The sequence below is a fragment of the Dipodomys merriami genome, unplaced genomic scaffold (assembly GCF_024711535.1).
Source record: "Dipodomys merriami isolate MVZ:Mamm:240054 unplaced genomic scaffold, mDipMer1.0.p SCAF_249, whole genome shotgun sequence".
In the NCBI taxonomy this organism is placed as follows: Eukaryota; Metazoa; Chordata; class Mammalia; order Rodentia; family Heteromyidae; genus Dipodomys; species Dipodomys merriami.
In genome coordinates, this window is record NW_027203926.1 from 430,387 (window position 1) to 456,659 (window position 26,273).

Here is a 26,273-nt window from a genome sequence, read left to right on the forward strand (position 1 = left end):
CAAATGAAAAAAACACCCCAGCTATTCACTGTTACTCAAGACTTCAAAGTATGGTTAATGATTCTGAAAACTGGTTAGCATTTGGAGACTGATTATTTTTTCACATGTTGAGAAAAAGAATAATCAGCAAAATAGAAGAGGACATGTATAAATTTCAAGAGAATAAAAATACAAAGTTGAAGCCGGGCGCCAGTGGCTCACACCTGTAATCCTAGTCTGTGAAACTCTTATCTCCAATAAGCCACCAGAAAACCGAAAGTGGTGCTGTAGCTCAAGTGGTAGAGTGCTAGCCTTGAGCTGAAGAGCTGAGAAATAGCACCTAGACCCAGATTTCAAGCCCCACAACTGACAAAAAACCCAAAACAAAACAAACAAAAACAAAGCTGAGTATAAAAAAGAAAGACAATGCTGGAGATGAAATAATTCAGTAAAGAAACATAAATCCTAAAACATAAAGTGAAGTTGTGGAAATAAAAACTTAATAAGTATAATAAAAATCAACCAGAAACCTTGCTTATAGAATGGAAGTGAGTTGAAAAATATCTGGCCTTGATTATAAGCATTTGGAGACTGCCTCTGGAGGTAATTATGCTAACCATCAACTTTCAAAACAAGTAAGAGGTTCATAATTGCAATATCCATTGACTAAAATCAGAGTTAGGACCACCTGGTGTTGAGAACTTTCAAACACTATTTGATGAATGAACTCTTGAACCAGGACAAAATTAAGCAGTAACTTTTTGAGTTCATTCATCAAATAATGTTTGCAATTCATAGGGCTCTGAACTCTAATTAGAATCTAACTCAACACTGATAGACCAAAGTACTTTATTTTGGATAAACTACATTTAATGGTTCTTCTGTTGATTGATTATCTATCAAAGGCTATCTACAAATTCAATGCAATACCCATCAATATCCCAACCTCATTTTCAGTGAAATGGAAGAAGCAACCCCAAAATTCATATGGAACAATAAAAGACCCCCGAATAGCAAAAGCAAATCCTTAGCAGAAAGAACAGTGCTTGGAGGAATATCAATACCAAACTTCAAATTCTATTACAAAGCTATTGTAATCAAAACAGCTTGGTACTGGCACAAGAACAGACCTGAGGACCAATAGAATAGAACTCAAGACCCAGAAATGAACCAAAAGACCTATGGCCATTTAATCTTTGATAAGGGAATCAAAAAAAGGATGGGAGAAATGGTGCTGGTAAAATTGGTTAAACACTGTAGAAAACCAATTTTGATTTATTGTTCACACTACTGCCAAAGACAGGAATGTTAGCCTGTAATGTTTATTGATGTCTATGTCTGCGGCTCACAGTATTTCCCTACAGGAGGAGATACTTCTGGACATTGTTTTTGTTCATTAAGTCTACATCTTCAGATATGACAGGTGACATAGCCAAAGAGTTTTCCTACCATCTTCCCCTTCCTATTCTCAGTGCTTGCTGTAATGCAGATAATATGGGACTCTAGTTTGATTTATTGCTTCACTGAATTTTGAACAAAGTAGGACAGTCCAAGAATGACCCCAGGCATGAAAAGTAATATTTATTATGGAGAATATACAGAAAAAGGAGTTTGAGTTGTCACATGGTAATCATTTTATGGTTTTGCCATACTAGCATATTAGTAAATCAGCATTAGATAAGTATTAGCATGTGGAGTGGTGAATAAAACTATTATAAATCATAGTGAACTATAGATGTGATAGTGCAGTGACACAGGAAACCCTCCAAAATGGAGAATGGATCTTCCTGGATGTGGGAGGGAGAGGGGAGATGTGAGAAGGGAGGACAGGAAAGCATCCCTGGCAGGGGAAGTTGGTGAGTGATGGCTCAGAGGAGGGAACTGCAGATTGCTGCACAGCTGGAGCCAGACAGCAGAGCTCTTCTTTACACTGGAATGAAGCACAGCTGGTATGCTGGTGGCAAGGAGGCAAGTCCATTCAGAACTGGAGTGATATCGAGGTCCTGTGGATCCACAAGAGATTTCAGGTTGAAGTTCTGTAAAATGGTGGTCAGGAATAAAAATAGCTCCATGCGGGCTAGGCCTTCTCCAGCACAAATCCTTTTGCCTGAAATTAAAAAAAAAAGAAAGCAGGAAATGATTCCTTATATGTAAGCGTGAGCATATGAAACACTGCATTTGTAACTTGCAAAAGAGTGTCAATGTTCATTCAATGGATTACTGAATGCATGGCAGATGGATGATGCATGGAGGTACCCAGGGAAGACAGACTATTTGCCTATCTAACATGTAATCTTAACTAATACATCATTAAAAGTTTTTATTTTTATTTTTCCAAATCTGAGAATGGCAGCACCCAATTGTAATTTAAGCACAGGAGGCTAAGATAGAAGAATCTTAAGTTGGTAACCAGTTTGGGCTACATTTTTTAGATCCTATCTTTAAAAAACAATCCAAATGTAAACCATACTAAAACAAATTATATTAAATAAAAACCAGATTATCATCATAATGTAAACCTTTCATTAAATATTTCTACATGATAAATGCTCTTCAAATTTTTTCTTCCTCTCTTTCCCTCTTTTCTCTTGCCGTGTTGGGGGTTGATGAATTATTATATCAGCTATGTTCTCTGCTACAGAGAGGGGTCATAATTCTGGAAGACAAGTAAGCTTCCAATTGTATTTTTTCTCCTGTGGTTGAGATGAGGATTTAATACAGTTCGTCCTCAACCTGAAGGTCTACTCCATTCCTTCTCTCTTAGTATTATCCCTACTTACCAACAAGGCCTGTGACGATATACTTTGGGATTTCCTCCAAACTTTTGCATCTATAGAGTAATATACATGCAGAGGTGGAGGACACAGACCTTTCCAAAACTCCAAGTAGAATTCATCACATGGGAGGAGTGGTGAGAAACACTGCTTTCACAATCAATTCAGAAGTCAAATTTTGACTCTGTCGCTAAGTACCCATGTGGGCTGAGTTGCTTAAACTATCTGAACCTTAGTTTCTTCACATATTAAATGAGGATGCTAATAATTCTTTCATGTAGCATTGGCAAGGCATTAAAATAATAATAGATTTTAATTTATTACAATTTTCATTGGGTTTTATTATTCTATTTATAAAAATTTGAGTTTCAGGTTTCTATGATAAACTATGTTCTAAAGACATCTGTGTTGTTCTAAAAAAATGGGTTCATATTGCGTAAATTGTCTCCAGAAAAATGTTCAATGAACAGTTTTTCTTTTTAATACAACCCAACTGTCCATTTTATCAGCCTACAGTACACAAGTTTAAATATTATATCATGAAATTCCTTTTGGCTATGATACGTCCTAACATCAAGACATAGGCCACATTTCATTTCCTTTTTAATACTTTTTGTGACCCTTCAAGCAATAAAATCTTGCCCTAATTCAGTTTCCCAAATGTCATATTCAGATTTTCAGCAGCACAAAATAATCTGAAAACATAATTTTCTCATTATTTAAAATGTTTCCCTTTGTGTAAAACAAGTGAATTTTTGAAGAGAGATCACTGCCTTTCCCCTTAGTATCTAAGTTACAGATATAAAGCAGCATTACCTGGGCACCAGTGGCTCATGCCTGCAATCCTAGCTACTCAGGAGGCTGAGATCTGAGGAATGCAATTTGAAGCCATCCCAGGGTAAAAAAGTCCATGAGACTCTTATCTTCAATTAACCACCAGAAAACTGGAAGTGGATCTGTGGCTCAAAGTGGTAGAGTGCCAACCTTGATAAAAAGTGATGGACAGAGTCCAACCCCTGAATTCAAGCCCCATAACAAACAAAAAAATACTCAAACAAATGAACAAAAAAAGACGAAAAACAATCAGGAGTCCAGAGGAAGATGGAGGAGAAGGTGGGAGCTAATCAAGTTCTGGCATAGAAGCAGTTTTAGCATTCCAGTGAAAAGAGAGAGTCACACCAAGTATGCCATTATAGTACAGAGAGTTTGGCCAGAGAGGAAAAATCCAGGCAGCTTGGTAAAGGAGATGGATTACAGTACTTGCCAGTGTCTTTGATGGTAGCAACAGGGGCAGCTGCTGCCACGGCCACCATACTAGCAGAAAAAAGCCTGGGACAAAGGTGCTAGATGTGGTGTTTGACCAGATTCTTCTCACCGCCAGCAAGAACTGACAACGAGTGGGAATCTTCATTGTGTTGACCACAGATAGTTGCAGACCCTGCAGACCCTGTAGGGCCTGGAAACCAAGGGTTGGCGTGAGTATCCCGAGACATCCTCACTCCCTCTCACAGAGCAGCAGTGGGAAGGTAGCCCCTCCCAGACCACTGGAGAAGAGCTCCATCTTTGATACTGACAAAGGCCCAGGCCAGAGAAGCTAGTACTCAATTCAGGCCTTGGGAGAAGACAATAGGAGCCATTCAAAAGGTCACAGGAACCTGCTCTGCCCAGCTCTGCTCCACCTAGGGAAAAGTTGCCCTTCCCAGGCAGAGGAACCCCTGTCCCCAAAGGAACATCTGCCCCCAGAGGAGTAACTTTCTTCACTGGGTAAACAGAACTGGAGGCCACCCCTTCCCACTGCAGCCTAGGCAGCAGACCCAGTGCAGGAGGGGTAAAAGTAAGAATAAATGCTGAGAATTGCTCCAGGCTGGGCTCTATGAGTGTCTCAGGAGCTAGTCCCTCAGGGTAAAGCTACTGATCTCTGACAGGCTTCAACCCTACCCACAACCTAGCCCCATCACATCAACTCCAAGCTAGAGGAAACAGCCATATCCTCTTTTGTGATACTCAAAGTAGCTCTCCCTCCCAATGAACTAGCCTGGGAGGAGGGTCATAAAGTTCTCGGTAAGGCAGAGCTTCTTTCTGCTTGCTCAAACAAACTGACTTAAGAAACCAATGAAGCCACAGGAAAACTAAACACCACAAGCAAACTAGAGACTCCACCCAGGGGAGACACAAGATTCTCCTCCCTTCCCCTGCAAAAAAAAAATTGAAGAACTATTTCTTCTACCTAATCTTTAAAAAAATTTAATTGTGTTTTTTTTTCTTCATCATTTCTATTTTAGGTGTGTGTGGGTTTTTTTAAACTCCTTTTACTCTTTTATGTTTTGGTCTTTTTTGGGTTATTTTAGCATGACTTAATTGCTCTTCTGCTCATCCCCAGATATATACTCGTCTTCGATTATTAGACCTTATCCTTCTTTGTGTGTATATCTAATTCAGAAATTGATTACTCAACTCATAAACTCTCAGCCTTACCTCCTTTTAACAGTAGTATTATTTCTTTATAAAATTTTTAAGTGGTTCATTTACATTTTTTATTATTTTTTCATTTTTCCCTTTTTCTTTACTCTCTCTTTTCTTTCTATCCTCCTCTCTCAGTATTATTTCTTTATACTTATAAATTTTTAAGTGTTTCATTAAAATTTTTTTAACATTTATTCTTTCCTTTTTCCTTGTTTCTTTATCTCTTCCCTCCTTTCCTTGTATCTGTTTCCTCTCTCTGAATTTAGGTCTTGGTTAAATTTCCTCTCTCCTTTTGCTTCCTCGCATTCCTCTAATCTTATCTTTCTCCTCACAATTCTCCCTAAATCTATTAATTTCTGGTCTGCTGACTCCTTCTTTGACATTCTTAGTCCATTAATCCATAGTTGTTTGTTGTTGAACTAGATTGTATCTGCTGACCTAGATTGTATCTGTACTCATTTTGACTGCATTAAACAATAGTACAACTACAGGGTTCTGGTTGATACTTGCCTTAAAGGAGTGTTCTAGTGAAATTGGTTTTGCTTTTATACCAAGTGGGCAGAACTAGCCAGAGAAACAAGAAAAATGGCAAGACCAGGTATCTCAACTCCCACTCATGAAAACCAGGCAACAGAGTAGTTAATGACTAATACAGAGGAGAGTTCCCAAAATGCTCTACAAACACCACTGCCAAACATGCTGAATGAAAAGATTGAAAGACTGCAAAGGACTGTGTGTAAGCATGATAGGGAAATGGGTAGGCAGGATAGGGAAAAGCATGAGCATGCTGAGGCTAACCAAAGATTAATACAGGAAATATGTGAGCATGATGAGGCTAGTTTAAGATTAATACAGGAATTTCATGAGCATGAGGAAGCTAATCAAAGATTAATATAGGAATTGCATGAGTGTGATGAGAATAGACAAAGATTAATGGAGTCATTCATGGAATCCACAATCAGACAGGTGAAGGAATTCAGGAAGGCCACAAAGGGAATGCTGAATGGAGCCCATCAGAAGGAAAGGGAGTCCAATGAAACCATAACCAATCAACTAAGTGATTTGAGAATGAACCAAATTAAGGAATCAAAAAAGTCCATACACGATCTAAAACAAAGCTCCAACAAAGAATTTGAAGCCATCAAAGCTGACCAATTAGAAGAAAAGGAAATAAAGACAAAGGAGAAAGTCTTGACAGTGTGTTAGACCATGCAGAAGATTGAATCTCTGGGATTGAAGACAGGCTAGATGTTATAGAGAAAGAACAGGCAGCTATACAAGACAAATCTAAGAAATATGACATATCTATTTAACATTTGGAAGATACAATCAGAAGGCCTAATCTGAGGATAATAGGTGTAGAGGAGTGCAAAGAGACAGAAATTAATGGTCTAGGAAATTTATTTTACAGGATCCTAGCAGAGAACACCCCAAACATGCAAAAGTATAGGCCTATTTAGATACAAGAATCCTTTAGAACTCCAAATAGACCAGAACAGAACCTGACATCCCACCGTCACATTATAATCCACACAGGGTCAATTCAGACCAAGGAAAGGATCCTTAAAACTGTGAAGGGGAAAAGATCAATCACCTATAAAGGGAAACCAAACAGAATAACTTCAAATTTCTCAGCAGAGACAATTAAAGCAAGAAGATGCTGGAATGATGTATGCTGCACCCTAAAGACAAACAACTATCAACCAAGTATACTCTACCCAGCTAAACTCTCCTTCATAACCGAAGGTCAAATAAAAACCTTCCATAGCAAAGAAAAACTAAAGCAATATATCTCCACCAACCAGCCCTACAAAAGATACTTAAAGATGTTCTACACATAGAAAACCAACAAGAGCACAACAAAGGGCAAGAAACATCCCCAAACAGAGAATACAGAATTATAGGAAGAACCCAGTTGGTTCAGTCACCAAGAAGGTGGATAACATGGCAGGAACTACCAAACACATCTCAGTCCTAACTCTCAATACTAATGGACTTAAATCTACAATTAAGTGGAATAGACTGTCTAGTTGGATCAAAAAGCAAGATCCTTCTATCTGTTGCCCTCAAGAGACATACCTTGCCCACAAAAACAAACATATTCTGAAAGTAAAAGGCTGGAATAAAATCTTCCAAGCAAATGGCCCCCATAAACAGGCAGGAGTTGCAATCCTAACATCAGATAAAGTAGACTTTAAATTTAAAACTAGTTAGACGAGACAAAGGAGGTCATTATATACTAATTAAGGGATCTCTCCTTCAGGAGGATATTACAATTCTAAATATTCACCAAACAATGGAACACCAAAATTTATCCAAGAAACACTACTTTCCCTCAAATCTCACATAGATCCAAAGACCTTAATTATTGGGGACTTTAACATACTACTATCCCTGCTTGATAGATCACCACACCAAAAACTCAACAGAGAAACCTCAGATATAAACAGCTGCATAAATCAACTAGACTTAACAGACATCTACTGAATATTTCACCCAACAACATCAGAATACTTGTTTTTCTCAGCAGCACATGGAACAGTCTCTAAAATAGGCCACATTTTAGGTCACAAGGCAAATTTGTCCAATTTTAGAAACATTGAAATTATGCTCAGCACTCTCTCAGACCACAAGGGAATAAAATTAGAACTCAACATCAAAAGCCACCAAAGAAAGTCCTATAACACATGGAGGCGGAACAACACACTGTTGAACCACCAGTAGGTCATGGAAGAGATTAGAAAGGAAATTCGAATGTTCATGATATCCAACAAAAATGAACACACAAATTATCAGCTCCTCTGGGACATAGCAAAGACAGTACTCAGAGGCAAGTTTATAGCTCCGAGTTCCTAGATTAACAAATTGGAGAGATCTGAAACCAGCAATTTAATGAGACACCTGAAGCTCCTTGAAGAATAGCAGCAAGCTAAACCCCAATCCAGTAGATGGAAATTTAATTAAAATTAAATCAGAATAGGATCCAAAAAATTATGGAAAGAATCAACAAAACAAAGAGTTGATTCTTTGAAAAAATTAACAAAATTGACAGACCCTTAGCAAACCTTAAAAAAAGAGAGAACAAACCTAAATAAACAAACTCAGAGATGAGAGTGGAAATATTACCATAGAAACAATCAAGATTCAGGATATTATAAGAGAATATTTCTCAAACCTTTATGCTAATAAGTTTGAGAATCTGAAAGAAATGGATTATTTTCTAGCAAACATCGACAAGCCAAAACTAAACCAAGATAATTTAAACTAACTTAACAGACCCATATCAAGCATCAAAATATAAACAGCAATAGAAGACCTCCCACCCAAGGAAAGCTCAGGACCAGGTGGATTTACAGCTGAATTGTACAAGGCCTCAAAGCAGACCTCATACCAATAATCCTCCAACTCTTCAATGAAATTGAAAGTCAAAATTCCATATGAACCTTTACTATGAAGCCATCATAACCCTCATCCCCAAACCAGGCAGGGACCCTTCAAAGAAAGAGAACTATAGATCCGATTTTTTGATGAACATGGATGCAAAATTTCTCAACAAAATTTTGGCCAATCGACTTCAACAACTCATCAAAAAATCATACACCACGATCAAGCAGCATTCATTTCAGGGATGCAAAGTTCATTCAAGATACACAAATCAATTAATATAATTCATCACATCAACAAGAGGAAGGATAAGAACCACATGATTATCTCAATAGATGCAGAAAAAGCCTTTAACAAGATCCAACATCCCTTTATGATGAAGGCGCCGGAAAAACTAGGAATCCATGGAACATTCCTCAATATAACAAAGGCTGTGTATGACAAACCTACAACCAGCATTATACTTAATGATTAAAAACTAAAGCCATTTCCTCTAACCTCAGGAATGAAACAGGATGTCCCCTCTCTCAGCTTCTCAATTTTGTATTAGAATGCCTAGCTAGAGCAATAGGAAAAGATACAATCATAAAGGGGATCCAAATGGGGAAAGACAAAGTAAAACTCTCACTCTTAGCACATGACATGATCATGTATTTAAAGAATCCCATGGACTCCCAAATTACTGGAGCTGATCCAAAATTTTGGCAAAACAGCAGGGTATAAAAATTAACCCTCAAAAATCAATGGCTTTTCTGTATGGCAATAATGAGAAGAGTGGGACAGAAATCAGGAAAGCAACTCCTTTTTAATGCCCCCCCCAATATAAAATACCTAGGAGTTAATAAGAAGTAAAGGACTTCTATGATGAAAACTTTAAAAATCCTAAAAAAGGAAATTAAGGTGGAATTTAGGAAGTGGAAAAGCCTCTCATGCTCCTGGATTGGGAGGATTAACATTGTGAAAATGACAATACTGCCAAAGGCTAGCTACAAATTCAATGCAACATCTATCAATATTCCAATCTCATTCTTCAATAAAATAGAAGAAGCAACTCCAAAATTCATATGGAGCAATAAAAGACCCTGAATAGCAAAAACAATCCTTAGCAGAAAAAACAGTGCAGTGCTGGAGGAATATCAATACCAAACTCCAAAACACTACAAGGCCACAGTAATCAAAACAACTTGGTACTGGCACAAGAACAGACCTGAAGACCAATGGAATAGAACTGAAGACCCAGAAATGAACCCACAGACTTATAGCCATCCTAATCTTTGATAAGGGACCTAAAAAAATAGAATGGAAGAAAGACAGCCTCTTCAGTAAATGGTGCTGCAAAACTAGTTAAACACCCATAGAAAACTAAAGCTAGATCCCATATAGTACCCTGCATCAGAGTCAACTCCAAATGGATCAAAGACCTTCATCTCAAAGCATAAACCCTGAAAACATTATAGGAAGGAATAGGAGAAACTCTTAGGCTCCTTGGCACAGGCAGAAAATTTCTTTCTTTCTTTCTTTCTTTCTTTCTTTCTTTCTTTCTTTCTTTCTTTCTTTCTTTCTTTCTTTCTTTCTTTCTTTCTTTCTTTCTTTCTTTTTTTTTTTGGTCCGGTCGTGGGGCCTGAATTCTGGGCCTGGGCGCTGTCCCTCAGCTCTTCAGCTCAAGGCTAGAGCTCTACCACTTGAGCCACAGCGCTACTACCGGCTTTTTTCTTTTAGCTTACATGGTGCTGAGGAATTGAACCCAGGGCCTCAGGCATGCAAGGCAAGCACTTTACCACTGAGCCACCTCTTCTCAGCCCAGAAAATTTCTTAATAGAGACCCAGAAACACAATATATGAAAGAAAGATTGGACAAATGGGATTGCATGAAATTGCAAGGTTTCTGCATGGCAAAGGTCATAACTATCAAGATCAATAGAAAACCAACAAACTGGGAGAAGATCATCACTAGTCATACATCACAGACAAAGGTTTCATATCTAAAATATACTTAGAAATCAAAAAACTAAATCCCTCCCAAAACAAATCCTCAAACAAACAACTGCCCAATAAACAAGTGGGCTAAAGACTTAAAGAGAAACTTCTCTGAAGAGGAAATAAGAATGGCCAATAAACACATGAAGAAATGCTCAACCTCTCTAGCCATAGAAGAAATGCAAATCAAAACAACATTGAGATACCACCTTACCCCAGTTAGAATGGCTATAATCAAGAACTCTAATAACAACAGATGCTGGAGGGGAGGTGGCTAAAAGGGAACCTTACTGCATTGTTAGTGGGAGTGTAAACTTGTTCAATCACTTTGGAAAGCAGCATGGAGGTTCCTCAAAAGACTCCACATAGAACTCCCCTATGACCCAGCAATCCCACTTTAGGGCATTTACCCAAATGATCACAAACATGGCTCTACTAAGATACCAGCACAAACTATGTTTATTGCAGCATTATTTACGATAGCTGAGATATGGGACCAACCCAGATGCCCCTCAGTAGATGAATGGATCAAGAAAATGTGATATATATTTAGAGAGAGAAATTCATTACACACACACACACACACACACACACACACACATACACACACACATATGAATTCTATATCTCTATCAGAAAGAATGACATTGCCCCATTTGTTAGAAAATGGAAGGCCCTGGAAAAATTATATTAAGTGAAGTAAGCCAGGCCCCCCAAAATATAGGACCCATGGTTGCCTTTATTTGATGTTGGTGCCCTGCATCTTGTATATACATTTTTCTAATTTGGGTAAGGGAAGGGAAATAACAAAATGCTGAAACAAGGATACAGGTTGACCCATTGTAACAATGAGATGTACAAGACACATGTAGAAAATGAACTTTACAAGTTGGGGGGGGGTAGTTGAAGAGGTGGGGAGGGAAGGGATGGTAGAGGAAAAACAAAGGAGGGGGTAACAATCTTGGATAGGAAATGTATTCATTACCTTAATCATGTAACTGTAACCCCTCTGTACACTATTTTTACAATAAAAATTTATAGAAAATAAAAAAATCACAGCATTAGAGAAGGAAGGAGGCTCCCTGGCCAGATATACAGCACACATACTGCAGGTGTTCAGACACATGTCTTGGATTGAAAGAAGAGCATGGTGCTCTGTGATCATTGTGGGATATCTGCCCCATGTTTCTGATATATACATAACATTATTTGACAGTTTCTGACACTCTTGGCTGAGATTAAATGTTTTGCTCTTATGGTTCATGACTTTAAAAATATGCTCTGCTCTGTCATCTGTCTACTCTCTGTCCCCTTTGAAGTACCTCAATTATCTTAAAATGTTACTTACTAAATTTTTTGTTTAGTTTTGGACAATGAGAAAGGAATAAGTTGGTTAATATTCCCCATTGCAAACCCTGTTGTCTCATAATCTGTGATTTTTTTCCCCCTTGTTGGACTTCAGCACTTTTCTGTGTATTTTGAGAGAAATTCATTTTGTAGAGGATCCTGGGGGTGACAAATGCCACAAAAAGATGTGGCAAGGACCTGTGATGTGATCATCTTTCTCATTGTGAGGGCAGTCTAAATGAGGATTACTGGTTAGGAAGAGAATGCAAAAGATCTATGCTTTAATCTTGCTCAACTTGGAAGAAATGCACAAACAAACTGAAACCTCTAATGTGGTCAAACAGTGGAGATGCATCATAAACAAGAAAGTGCATGGGCATTTAGAGCTGCTCCTAATCACAAGCTTAGGGCAAATACACCACCCCCAAAGGAGGATTTATATAAGTTCCAACTGACATCCCCCTCCCCACCCACAAATTTATCTTGAATTATGGGAATAAAATTTTATTACCTGTTGAGAAAGGCATGAAGTAATCACTTTTCTTAAAGTTACCATTTTTATCCAAAAAGTGGCCAGGATCAAACATCTCTGGGTTGGGGAATTCCTTGTGGTCATGCAGAATGGATGTCAGTGATGGTAATACAGTTGTGCCCTGGGAACAACACACACAGAGGAGCTAAGCTAAGTTTGATATATATATAAAGCCGAGTGCCAGTGGCTCATACCTGTAATCCTAGCTACTCAGGAGTCTGAGATCTAAGGATTGCAGTTAAAAGCCTCCTAGGAAGAAAAGTCAACGGGACTGTTATCTCCAGTTAATCACCAGAAAACTGGAAGTAATGCTAAGGCTCAAAGTGGTAGAGTGCTAGCGTTAAGCAAAAGAAGTTCAGGGAGAGCATCCAGGCCCTGAGTTCAAGACTCTTGACTGATAAAACACAAACCCAGTTATAGAGGCTACAGATACAATGAAAATCACTTAATTCAATCTTCTGGTCTAAAGGTGTTAGAGATTTCCAACCAATGAGCTGGCTTCAGATCCGATAAATATCAATACAGAAAATATTTTAAAAAGGTAAATATTTCCAAAGTTTAACAATTTTATAGCAATAGACATAAAGGATATTGAAGAAGAAAGCCCAACGAACTCAAAACAAGACTACAAGATCAGTAAAATGAAAAAAAATAAAAACATGAGTGAATTCCAAGACAATACAAATAAACAGCTGAATAAGTAAGGAAAACAATGAAATATATCAATGAGTTCAACAAAGATTCAGAAATATTAAAGAATTAAACTAAACTTTTAGAAATGAAAAGCTATATGAATCAAGTAAAAAATCCAGTGACAAAGAGTGGATCAAATTGAAAACAGAATATCAGGACAAAGTAGATATGTTAAAATAGATGAAGAACTAAGTGAAAAGTAAAGAAGTATGAAAAGAGCATAAAATCCACCTGGGAAACTTGAAAGGTAAAACTTATATAAAATAGGCATAGAGGATGGATAAGAGGCTCATACTAAAGGAAAAAAGAAACATATTCAATAATAGGAGAATATTTCCTAAATCTTTAGCAATCAGCTACAGGAGGTCTGTAAGACAGCAAACAGATCATATCAAAAAAGAATCACTCCACGACACATTATAGTCAAACATTAAACATTCAGAAAAATTAAAGAGTACCAAAAGCTCCTAAAGGAAAGCAACCAGTCATCTATGGTGTCAAGCCCATCTGCATAACACCAGATTTCTCCACAGCAGAAACCTTAAAATGAGGAGGGCACAAAGCATTGGAAGGCCAACAACTACTCATCTAGAATACAGTGACTGCATTTGCTCACCCTTCCTCTTTCCATTCCTGTGTCCTCATTTGTCCCAACTCCAACGTTTCCATTTCCTGGTACTTGTTTTGATAAAAATATGGAATACATCACAAATTTGAGTGTCATCTTTAAGCAGGGGCCATGCTAATCTTTTTTGTATTGCTTCGATTTACCATATGTGCTGCCTAAGCCAGTACTGTGCTTGAAATTTTGAACTAATATAAAAAGAAGACTCTTAGGCATTCATACAGTGAGACCACAGGAGGATATTTTTATGAGAGGAACACAAAGGCTCAATGTCTATTGAATCTGATCATACAAAGTAATATTTACTGGAATGAACTGCAGGAAATGAAAAGAAGGGTTTCTTTTCTTTTTTGCTGTTTTTGTTTCCTTTCCTTTTGTTTCTGTTTGTTCATTTATCTTTCTTTGGGAGTGTTAGGGGAGGCACAGAAATGGAGGGACAAAGGATGAGCAAATTGAGCAGTGTAACTCACTAGACACTATGTTGAAAATGAACTGTACAACTTGTAGGTGGGGATGGGAGGGAAAAACTGGGAGAGAGCCAGAGAAGGGGTGACATTGTCCAAGAAGAAATGTACTCGACTTGCACATCACCTTTATAATAACAATAAAATACTTTAAAAAGAAGAATTATGGAGAATAGATCTGATTCAAAATACAAACATATTTATGTTCAAGATGCATACATAAATAAAAATATGGGATAAACTTCCCTAATATTATAAACAAATCTACCAAAGCAACTTAAGATACCCAACTTGACAGTGAAATATCAATCTTGAAATATTTTCTGACAATCATAAATGAAACAAAGATGACCACCATCCTTGGATGCCAGTGCAAAAATTCAGCAAAGCAAATTTATGGACATAAGAATTAGAAAAGCGAGAATAAAATATTAACCCAGATATCAAGGTAATGCACCTTAAAATTTGAAACAAGTCTTCAAATAAATCATTAGCAATGACTAATACATTTCATGAGTTTACTAATTATGAGGTCATCAGAATGATTAATTATTTTTCTGTATATCATGTAGCAAGTATAGTAAAAGCACCATAAAATAGTACAGTCAAACGGCAGTGTTTTCTCATACCTGTAATTCTAGCTGCTTAGAAGGCTGAGATCTGAGGATCACGGTTACAAGCCAGCCAGGTAAAAAAAGTCCATGAGACTCTTATCTCCAGTAATTACCAAAAAACCGGAACTGGTTCTGTGACTCAATGTGGCAAAATACCAGCTTTGAGCAAAAAGGGCCCAGGACATTGCTGCGGCCCAAAGCTCAAGCTGGAAGAACAACTACCACCACAACCACCAGCAACACAAACAGAACAATAACAATCAAAACACTCCACATTTAGATGAAGTCCATGAAAATATTTCTAAGACAGTGTATTGAAAACAAAATATTATTTGGAAAATATAAAATAAAGCATAGGTAAATTGGGAGCATAATTTATTCATGAATTGGAGAACTGAAAATAACATTTTCCCCCAAATTTATCTATAATTTTACGATCATCATGATACATATTCTAGTAGAGCATTTTGGGAAATTGATAAAAATAAACTTGTCAGATTCATTTGGAAATACAAAAACTAAGCATAGCTAAAAGGGAGAACATTCCAAAACAAAAGAATTTAAGGGGCAGAACAAAAATTGGAAAACTCACAGTGCAGGATACCAGGGACGTTATTGCATGGATATATAACCACCAACTTGCCATAACACAGACTCTCCTAAGCAGCCAACTGAGTGGAGACTTTCCCAGGTCTCTCATGTGGTGTGTAGAAGAGGAATCCCACAGTGACCTCAGGAACTGAGTTCCCTATGGACCTCCCTATGGAGCTTCAGCAGAGAAGAAACAAACTCACCTTGGGAATGATGTAGTCTCTGAACTTAACATCACGGGTTACCGCATGGAGCAGGCTTAGGGGTAGGAGATCAATATATCTCTGGATCTCATGCAGCACAGCATCTGTGTAGGGCATTTGGCTCCTGTCCTGCATGCAGGGGCTGCGGTGCCTGCCAATCACATGGTCAATCTCTTCCTTCACTTTAGCTGGTGAGACATAATAAGAAACGGTGAAACAGGAGGAAAGTGACGCATTGATCATAGTAAGTCAGTGCTACCAAAAGGTAGTAAGGTATCTCAACAAGATTCCAGGTAAAAAATGTATACCCCATGGAATAGTTACACTTCAATATATGCACACATCACTCTTCTAGGTAGCTTTGTAAGGCATTAATATATTTGTAAGGGTTTAGCTTTCTAAAAAACAAAAGCATAAAAACAAAAAAACCCAATTAATGTACAGGTAATATACCTTAAATATTGAGATAAAATACGTGTGTTTAACATATAAGAAGTGTATTATCATAGGTACTATGGACTTATAATACTATGTTATAATAAAACATTACAAAATAAGAGGCATAAAATATTAACAATAAAAGTATATTTTAGAACACTATTATCTTCACTTATATCTTCAGATTTCACAAGTCTCCACAAATATTAATGATAATTTGTGGGCTAGAGGATGACATAAATGGCTTTAAGAATGACAACAGTATAACTTATAAGATGTTAATTAAATATTCACATTTTGTTCTAATTCAGAAATATTTTTGCTGATAAAAGAGCTGATTTACCATAAAATTATTTTCAATCTCTCTTAATGTTTAGAAAAATGATGTGTTTTTGAAAAAATAGTTTAGCTTCTGTAGTTGACATGGATAGAAATAAGAGTATATTTCAAAAATAAACAGGGCACGGTCTGGGAAAGTGGCTCAGTGGTAGAGTGTTTGTCTTGCATGCATGAGGCCCTGGGTTCAATTCCTCAGTACCACATAAGCAGAAAAAGCTGGAAGTGGTGCTGTGGCTCAAGTGGTAGAGTGCTAGCCTTGAGCTGAAGAGCTGAGGGACAGTGCCCAGGCCCAGAGTTCAGGCCCCACGACCGGACCCCCCCCCCCAAACCCCCAAAACCTGTCATAGTGTCCAAAGTATATGAAGGCCTCCAAGTCCTTTATGAGATCTTTATTTGTGAAATAAGGAATGTACTGAACTATGTACTGAGCTATGAGATATATCTGACAATGCAGCATCTTTCCTATATTTTCCTAAGATTCAGCTAGGTCTCCCTCTGTGCTCCTACCTGTGACGCGAGGGTGCTTCAGCAGGAGCAGCAGGGAGTATCTCAGTGTTGTGCTCGTTGTTTCTGTCCCAGCAGTAAATAAATCAGATGCAACAATTGTCAAACTTTCATTAGTAAATTCTGATGATTCCTTGTGATTTTCCTCGTCCTAAGATTTAATACAATTATATTATTTACCAGCACATGTGATGACATTGAAGTCATAGTATCTCACAGTGGTATGAAGTTGGAGAGTAAAAGAATAAGAAAAATGCACAATGACATATGTGGTGGTGATTAGCTGAGCCTAAGGCTTCAGGGCTACTCTGCGGTCCTTACTCTAACTGATATAGTGCTATGACTATATTTGAAGTCATGAAACTCACCACTCATTTAAGCCTCTAATAATCAAATTTTCTCTAATTTTTAAATGATCAGAAAATTGAGTAATAGAAGGAGGAAAATCGGGGACCTATGTGTTATAAGTCTGAAGCAAGAATCTGCAATTAAACTTTTTTTGTTGTTATTGATGCTGTTGGTCCTGGGGCTTGAACTTGAACTTGGGTGTTGCTTTGAGCTTTTTTTTTTTTTTCTTTCTCAAGGGTATTGCTATACCACTTGAATCTCAGCTCTACTTCTAACTATTTACTGTTTAAATTGGAAATAAGAGTCTCAGGGACTTTTGTGCCCAGGCTGGCTTCAAACCTTGATCCTTAGATCTCAAACTCTTGAATAGCTAGCATTACAGTTATGAGGTCTCAGTCACAATTTAACTTCTTGTATCAGAAGTTTACATATGCTCAATCTTGCTCATTAAAATGCTAAAAGGAGCAGAACCTAGGAGTCACAAGGAGTAAGAATGGGTTAATCAAAACACGATGAGTCAGCAGATGGGAAGCACCAAGCCAGGCAGCCTAGGGAACCTGCAGAGGAATGACTAGGAATGCATGAGCTGAAGAGACATTAGTCATGAAGACAAAAAGTGTTCACATTAACTTGTCATTGGCACAAAGGAGAGAGGATGGATGAAACAGTGCCAAGGACTGAGAAGATGGTGCGAAACCAAGTTGTCAACAAGGTTTCAATTTTAGATGTTGTATGAGGAAATCATTATATGGTCAGAATACATCGTTTTCTAACTGATCGCTGGGCCAACATTAAATCCATCATGTTTTTATAATCTCCAGATGAATGGTAGTGTGTCTAATATTATAGAATAAATTAAAATAAACGGAACCCCTCAACATTTGTACTTGCTAGGAAATGTCATCTCCTTTTACACTATCAACTTCATTTGTTCTAAGCTCATCAAGTTATACAAATTTTGATATTATCAAAGTTACAATTACTCTTAAATCTTAAGGACAAATTACTGTAGGTCAGTGTGCTCAAACACCAATATTAAAACTTCCATCTGTTGAAATGAATTTAGAGATTTAATAGTTGCAGGTCACATAACCTATTATAATCTGGGTCGTATAAATAGTGAAAAAATTAATGAAAATCTAAATGAATAAAAATCTAATGATTCCATGGACTAAAACACTAATTTTTATCTCATATCCTACCATCATGCAGAAGAAATTAATACTCTCAAGACAAATCAAAGAGAAGAAAATCTCTCATGACTAGATCTTCCATACAAGAAGTGCTAAGGGGAGTCAGCTTTCAAATACAAACTTTAACGTATTGAACAATAAATCAACACCATATCCAGAAATACATATCCTTGTTATATATAACCCTATATAAATGAGTTAATAAAGAGGTTGTATTCAACCTCTTTTGAGTTTATATATATTTTTAAAGGAAATACATGAGGCAATAATCATGGATAAATGCTATGGGTACCCAATATATTTGAGATGTAATTCATAACAAAAACGACCCAAGAAGAATGCAATTGGAGGGCAGAGAGGATTAAATGTGCAGTTAGAAGCTAATTTGCTGCAATTTCACACTAAACTGCCATAAATTTGCTATAGTAATCCCCATAGTAACTAATAAGAAACCAACTATACTTACTTGATTGCCGTAGTTATATATATATATGTGCATTGTACAGTTATGCTACATATATAATATAGTCATTATATGTTTATGTGAAAATAACATTATAAAACCCACTAAAATATACATCAATGATTAAAGAGGGATTAGTAAACATAATAGAAGAGGTGAATTTGACTAAAATACATTATACACATGTATAAAATACCACATTAGGAGCCTATGTACAATTTGTTAGTATGAAAAGTTTAATACTACTGTAATGCATGTATTTTAAATATTACAATGGAAAAATGTTTAAGGGTAATAAACCATGATCAATTAAAGATCATTCCAAAATTATTTCTTCAAGGCCAATTCTGACTTACAGAACATGCAGGAAGTCCATCCTAATGGGGTCTTCTCTTCTATACAGTATATAATAATGATACCCATCTTTATATAAATGACACATACTTTGATGGCAACTGATTCCATTTCACTTGTTTCTATTTCATTCTGCTTCTTCTTATTTAGATTATTTTTATATAACAAAAGAGTAAATGTATTCTAATTATTTAACAAATTAACTTTGTTTCCCAAGATGCTTAGTGTAGATTCATTTACATAAATGGTAACATTTTTTCAAGCACTGTTGGCCTGATTGCTTTTGTAACATTGACTATTGAACGTGATACAAAATGCTCAAGATTTCAGAAAACTGTGTGATTTTTAACATTTTACCTGTTTCATTTTAATCAGGAAACAATCAATCAAGTCTCTTGGATTGTTAACATCCAGTGATTCCACATGTTCTTTTACTCTCTCCAAAATATAACTTTTTATATGCTCAACATTTTTTAGTAGTGTTTTATGACTCCCTGGTGCATAACCAATGAGATCAGGGAAAAGGTTGTAGATCTAAAAGTAAAAACAATAATTTATTAAATAAAAATATTTTTACATATACATACTATCCATATTATAGAAAACTTGGCTGTAAATAGAAATGCTATATGGCTTCCATTTTAAAGGGAAATTTTGAAGGGACATATAAAGTGAGAGGGGTTCCAGGATGCCCTAAAACAGTCCCATCTAACTGACTTCTCCATGATCACATAGTTATTAATTTTTACAGAGTTTAGGCTATGACAAATCAGTACAAGGAAAGATATTGTGTCTGTCTGTCTGTCTTTCTGTCTGCCTGTCTGCTTGCTTGCCTATCTATCTATCTATCTATCTATCTATCTATCTATCTATCTATCTATCTATCTATCTATCTATCTATCATCTGTAAGGTCCGCTCCTGGATGGCGAGCAGACTCCACCCTCCTCCCAGCAAAGTCTCTTCCCAGTACATTCGTTACCTAGACAACTGACACACCTGGAAGAGGTCATCTGGATTTGAGGTGGCCACACCTTTCCCCCCTGCCCCTACCCTAGAGAAGGCCTAGCTCAGGGCCAGACGCTCTCTTTTCCCAGGTCTTTTCCTACACTTGTGGAATGCCAACATGGCCTGGTATCAGCCAGAATAAGGAATAAACTACCCTTTACCTGAATACCATATGCATGGTGTGGTTCTTACTTGGCAACCTCTTTTTAAAAACCTAACACTATCTATATTTAATTTTGTCATTTCTATCAGGCTACCTCATCATCTAGAATCACAGTGGATTCAGCAAACACTCTGACTCTCCTTAATGAATCCTAGTAGCTTCTGCTGTCCCAAATATGCTTCCTCTGTGACAAAAAATAATTCTACCCAGTAACAGCATGAATCTAAAATATCTGAATGGAAGACCAACCTTTGGGAAATGTAAGCTTTCACTAAGGACCTGGATATCCACTGATCCACTAGGCATCTTTCTGGAATGAACAAAACATTTTAGAGGAAAATCTCTATGGGATTTAATCAGAAATAACAAATTAATTGCTTGAGTTCATTAGCTTGAGTCAATCTTATAGTTGCGCATTTTTAGTGGGCATAAAATATAGGCTTAGATATCTATCTCAGATGTTTACTTCGTATTTTTTTCTTCCATTTCTATTAGCATCAGTTAGCTGTCAAAGGCTTTCATTTTGACATGTCCATATATAAATGAAATGCATCTTTCTTTTTGGTGCCAGTACTGGGTTTGAACTCAGGGCCTCAGGCTCTTGCTTGCCTTGCCTGCTCATGGCTGGTGCTGTGGTGTAGTACATTCCCTGACCTTTTTTTGCTGGCTGTTTGGGAGATGTAGTCTAACAGACTGCTCTGCTCTGGCTGGCTTCAATCCTTTATCTTCCAGGTCTCAGTCTCATAAGTAATTAGCATTTTAAACATGAGCCAGCAGGGCCCAGCCATACAATATATCTAGATGAGACTTACCTCCTCTGCTACTCTCCTTCATCCTTTCCTTCCCTGTTTCCCAAACCAATTCCAACAAACTTCATTGTTCCATTTTTGGAAATACAGAAAACGAACTAGACTCCTATCTATTGCCCTGTAGTAATATCAATTGAAAGTTGATCAAGGATCTTGATATGAAACCAGAAACTTTGAAGCTACTACAAAAACAGAATAGGGAACACAACAGAACACATTACCATAAGCAGTAACTTCTTGAATGTCACTCTAACATTTTTTAGGTAAGTCTGTTGGGTCTACGTATTCATCTTACTAGTGGCTCTTTATTTAATTTGGGTCTGTTTTGTTTGTTTGTTTGTTTGTTTAAAGACAAGTATCTTCTTAGGAATAAAAGATCTTGGCTTCACCTGTATCCATAGTGAGCTCATAATCTCAACATTCTCATTCAATTTCTTCATCAAGTTCAGGAAGTTCTGGTCTTTATAATCAAAACGATTCTGGAAAACAATGGAGCAGATGACATTGCAGGGAGCACAGCCCAGGATGAAGGTGGGGTCACAGGGTGAGCCTGAAGAGTCAGAAACAAATGAAATATGCATATGAAATACTGTACTCAGCCTTTGTCATCTTTACCATTTTATTACTGTTTTACTTATAAATTCCTCTAATAGCCAAATATCCCATTTGAATTAAACCTGCGTATCTTTAACCTGAAGCTTGAGTTGGGCAGTACAAACTAACTAGCAAAATAATGTCCGTTCATACTAATTGCCTTTACCTATAGTCTTTCAACCTCAGCTATATGCTATTTTGGATATAGAAGACTTTTATATACCTAATAGTCAACCATTCAGAATAGTAATATATCTGTTTCCAAAGCCTATAGACTTCATAGCACTGAGAAAATAAGGGAAAGAATATCAGGTATCTAGCTTTTTTGAATTGCCAATGGAGAGAAACTGAAGAGATAGATTTTACTAGAGTTCTAATACTAGAAGGAACCAAAGTAAAAAGCAGAATGCATTCATGTTGTATGAGGGAAAACAAGCAATGTCAAAATTTAAATCTTTTCTTAAATGTAAATCTCAGGTAAGACAAACAAAAACATAAAATTAATAAATAGGAGAATTGTTTTTCATTGCAATATTCAAAAGTGAATTTCCCCTCCTTAGGAAATCAATAGACACTAAATCTAGTCAAACACCAAATTTAATTTATGGACAAAGCCAAACTTTCGGAATTCTGGGATGAATAATATATTATATATTTTTAAAAGTTGTCTTTCTCTGAAGTTCTATCATTAGACAGATAAAGGATTATTTTTTGCACCTTCTATACAGTGAAATTGCTATGCATAAATACTCAATATGTAAAGTGCTACTAAGTTTAAATCATAGTCCTTAAATAGGAAATTCTAAGTTGGTGTAGGTCGTTTGAATTATAGAATGGTCTTTTTTCTTGGCTTCATATGTACTTAAAGATTGAAATGTGTCTAAGGTCTCAGAAAAAATTTTATTTAATTATGAAGGAGTTGGTTTTCTGAGAAGTTGTTGAGATATTCTATGACTGAATGTGTGTGTCATCTATAGGTTAAGTCTGATTTTCAGTCCTTTATTTATAAGAATGAACTTTAAAAAGCCAGTTCATTTAGAATCTAAGTAGACAATCGTATCCATTGTGACTAGCAGATAATACGAGAGTGGACTTGGCTATGGGAGTAATTACCATGAGATTTTTAGCATAAAATCTGATAAACTTGGAGAAAAGTGATAGGCAAAACTGAAAACTGAGCCAGAATATACTAAGACTGGATAAAGAATTAATTGTAATGGTTGAAAGCTAACTAATTGAATCATTTAATATAATTGTGAATTTTATAGATTCATGATAGAGCACATAGTTACTCAAAATATGTAAATAAAAACTGTGAAGTACTTGGTAAGAAGAAATAACTAATGTTGATATGTAGCAATTGCACTATATTCCCAGGTAAACAATTTTAGATGTGGATTATATTGATACACTAAAGCAAATAAAATTATATCTTACAACACACCATGACTATCCAAAATTGTAAGCATGGGTACTGAGGAATCATTGAAATGTCAATGGAAATGAGTGTGCTAATATAGTTGCACCTATGTGGGGGTCTGTGAGGGTTGATAGAGTCATTACCACCCTGTTCCTTTAGCAAGTACTCTCATGTAATGATGACACTAGCTACCCTGAATTATGCTAAGAGGGAAGCATTGTTCCCTAAATCTTCAGAGAAGAAACTCAAAACATCGATTTAGCCAGACACTATTGGTGTTTGTGACCAGAACCCCAGCTACTCACAAGGCTTAAATCTGAGGATTGTTGTTGGGAGCCAGCCCACGTGGCCAAATTTGTGCAAATCTATTACACTTATAGTAACTGACCAGCAAAAACTTGAACTGGAGGTATAGCTCAAATGGTAGAGCACCAGCCATGAGCTGAGCAAGAGTTTAAAGCTCAGAGATCAAACTCCAGGATCAGCATAAAACCAAAAAGAAAAATTCTATTAACGATTTCTGATGTGAAAACCAAAGAATCCTTATCTGAGACAGAAGGGAATGAATGTAACCTTTTATATCCCTATCTAAAGAAGTGATTTGAAGCAGCTCCCACCATTGGTTTTCCTTAATTCTTCCACAAGGCAGCGGGCTTCCTCTTGAACACGCTCTTCAATGCTCCTCTTCCCCATCCCCAAATTCCGCAAGGTCATGAGTGAGAAGCGCCTCATCTCTCTCCATGTGTGTCCATTGCTGAAAACAATTCCTAAATGAAAGGAAGCAGAAACATGGATGAAGAAGTCAAGCAAGGAAAAGGAAGTAGACATATGGCAGCCACAGGCATGGCCAAACTCTGAGTAAAGAACCCATCTGGCCTCATTTTCCATCCTTCTTATCACCACATCCTCTGCACAACACACAAATACACACACTCACACATGCATGTGTTCACTTACCAAGGCCTTTAGTAAATTTATCAATCAATGGGAACTGGCCTCTTCCAGAGAACTCCTCCCCATGGTCAATCAGAGCTTCCTTCACTGCTTCATAGCCATACAACACCACAGTGGGCTTCATGCCCAAATACAGAGTGAACACAGGGCCATAGACTTTTGAGAACTGGAAAATCAGAAGAAAAAAATAGTAGCAAAAAAGTTACTATTTGCTCCTCGGGTTGAGCCTGAGCAAAACTGATATCATCATTGTATTTTTTATGCTTCTTTATTTTGGTGAACACAACTTCAAATATTTCCCAAGTTCATACATTATAAAGGAGGTCTGTTATAGCTGTCATTTAGAGATGGCCTACACTGTGCCATGCAGTGGACCAGGCAGTTGATACACCATTATAAATCATCCTCACATGAAAACACACAGCAGGCTTGTCATGTTTCACAAAGAAAGAAACAGAGGTCTGTGGATTCTAAATTCACTTCTAGAGCCCCATGGATAATAAATGGAAGACTTGTAGTTGAGCTTCTACTTATTAGACATTCCATGCTTGAGGTATGTTTAATTCTCCTTTGCACACCAAATCAATAGCCAGATAATTACTTTCAGATAATCTCTGAAACTCTTACTGTTGAGAATCTTACTTCCTGGGACAAACAAGAGAAACTGGCAGTTTTAAGTCAACACAGGTGCTTGTACAGGCAAGTGCAGTTTGGATCGATTGGCATTAGAATCAGAGGGTGGGCCCCACAGAGGCTGCCCCAGTACATAAACATCTTCTCAAACAATTTCTCACCCAGCAGCATTCTTTGCCCCAGAAAAAAGTTTCATGCAAAAATCCAGGTGGACTCTGTATCAGTATTCCCCTAAATGGTCTCATGTCTTTATGTTATCTCATCCTCACAGATACTTCCTTTCAATCATCCACCACCTCTCAGAGAAGTTAACTTCCATGATGACTCTGCATAAAAACCATGTGTAAAATGCTACAAGAGTTTTTGAATTGACCATTTAATCATAACACTTTCCTTATCATGAATTTTCAGAAAAAACAATCATAAACATGGTGTTAAACTAAGATGGGGTGAACCATCTATAACATTTGCAATTTTGCACCTGAGATTATAATGGACAATAACCCAATTACCTAATACCGTTCCATGATTGAAATACAAACTGGGAAAATCACAGCTATATATGACATAATTCAAGAATTTTTGTTAGTAATAATCGATCATGCTATTGTACCTTCAGCAGTAGATTTAAAATATGGTTTGGTTTATCTTTGTCAGAGACCATTGGGCAAACATAAAGAGTACTTACCTTGGTTAAAGATTTAGTGATGTCTTTCATATCAACCTGCAGTATATTTCCAATAATTGGGAAAGGAGTGGGGCCTGGAGGGAGCTTCTTTCTTCCAGAGTTCTGTCTCCATATGGAAAAGAGAAGAAGACAGGAGAGACCCAGCACCAGGACAACTACTGGAACCATTGAGGACTTCTCTTCTTCTGAGAGTACTGGGAGCTTGCACTGCACACCTTTTATAATGCTCCCTGAGACTGCAGGTGTACCTTTTTGTGTGTTAGTAATTAGGTAGATGTACTTTCATCTCTCCTCTGATTAGACTTTGTCCCAATGATAGAGATAAAAGTGAATGACCTGTACATATGTCCCTGTTTCCAGAAGGCACATAGGAGAATGTAGTTTAACTGAACTTGTTGGCAATCAAATATTGCTAACATAAAATATAAACCTACAGCCATGATTGAGAAATATTAAAGTCATGATTTGATATATAAGAACATTACTCAAAAATGTTTCTCCTTTTTAAAATTCATTATTGTTATTGTAAAGATAGATGTACACAGGGGTTACAATTATATAAGTCAGATAAAGAGTACATTTCTCGGGGCTGGGAAGATGGCTCAGTGGTAGAGCGCTTGTCTTGCATGCATGAGGCCCTGGGTTCGATTCTTCAGCACCACATAAGAAGAAAAGAAAAAGCCGGAAGTGGCACTGTGGCTCAAGTGGTAGAGTGCTAGCC

The 26,273-nt window shown here is 37.0% G+C and overlaps 1 protein-coding gene and 1 non-coding gene across 2 annotated transcripts; both read right to left on the reverse strand.

The window, feature by feature from the left end:
* Positions 1-1,535: 1,535 nt before the first annotated feature.
* Positions 1,536-25,769, reverse strand: LOC138836098 (cytochrome P450 2C5-like). The gene is made up of 9 exons (XM_070034590.1): positions 25,553-25,769; positions 24,235-24,397; positions 23,895-24,044; positions 21,653-21,813; positions 19,643-19,819; positions 16,931-17,078; positions 15,647-15,834; positions 12,436-12,577; positions 1,536-2,086 (listed from the first exon to the last, which is right to left on the reverse strand). The coding sequence occupies exons 1-9, from the start codon at positions 25,718-25,720 to the stop codon at positions 1,905-1,907; spliced, it is 1,479 nt and encodes a 492-aa protein (XP_069890691.1). The 5' UTR covers positions 25,721-25,769; the 3' UTR covers positions 1,536-1,904.
* LOC138836127 (U6 spliceosomal RNA) lies at positions 13,839-13,944 on the reverse strand. Its single transcript, XR_011374910.1, has one exon. It is a non-coding gene; the product is annotated as a U6 spliceosomal RNA (small nuclear RNA).
* Positions 25,770-26,273: the final 504 nt, after the last annotated feature.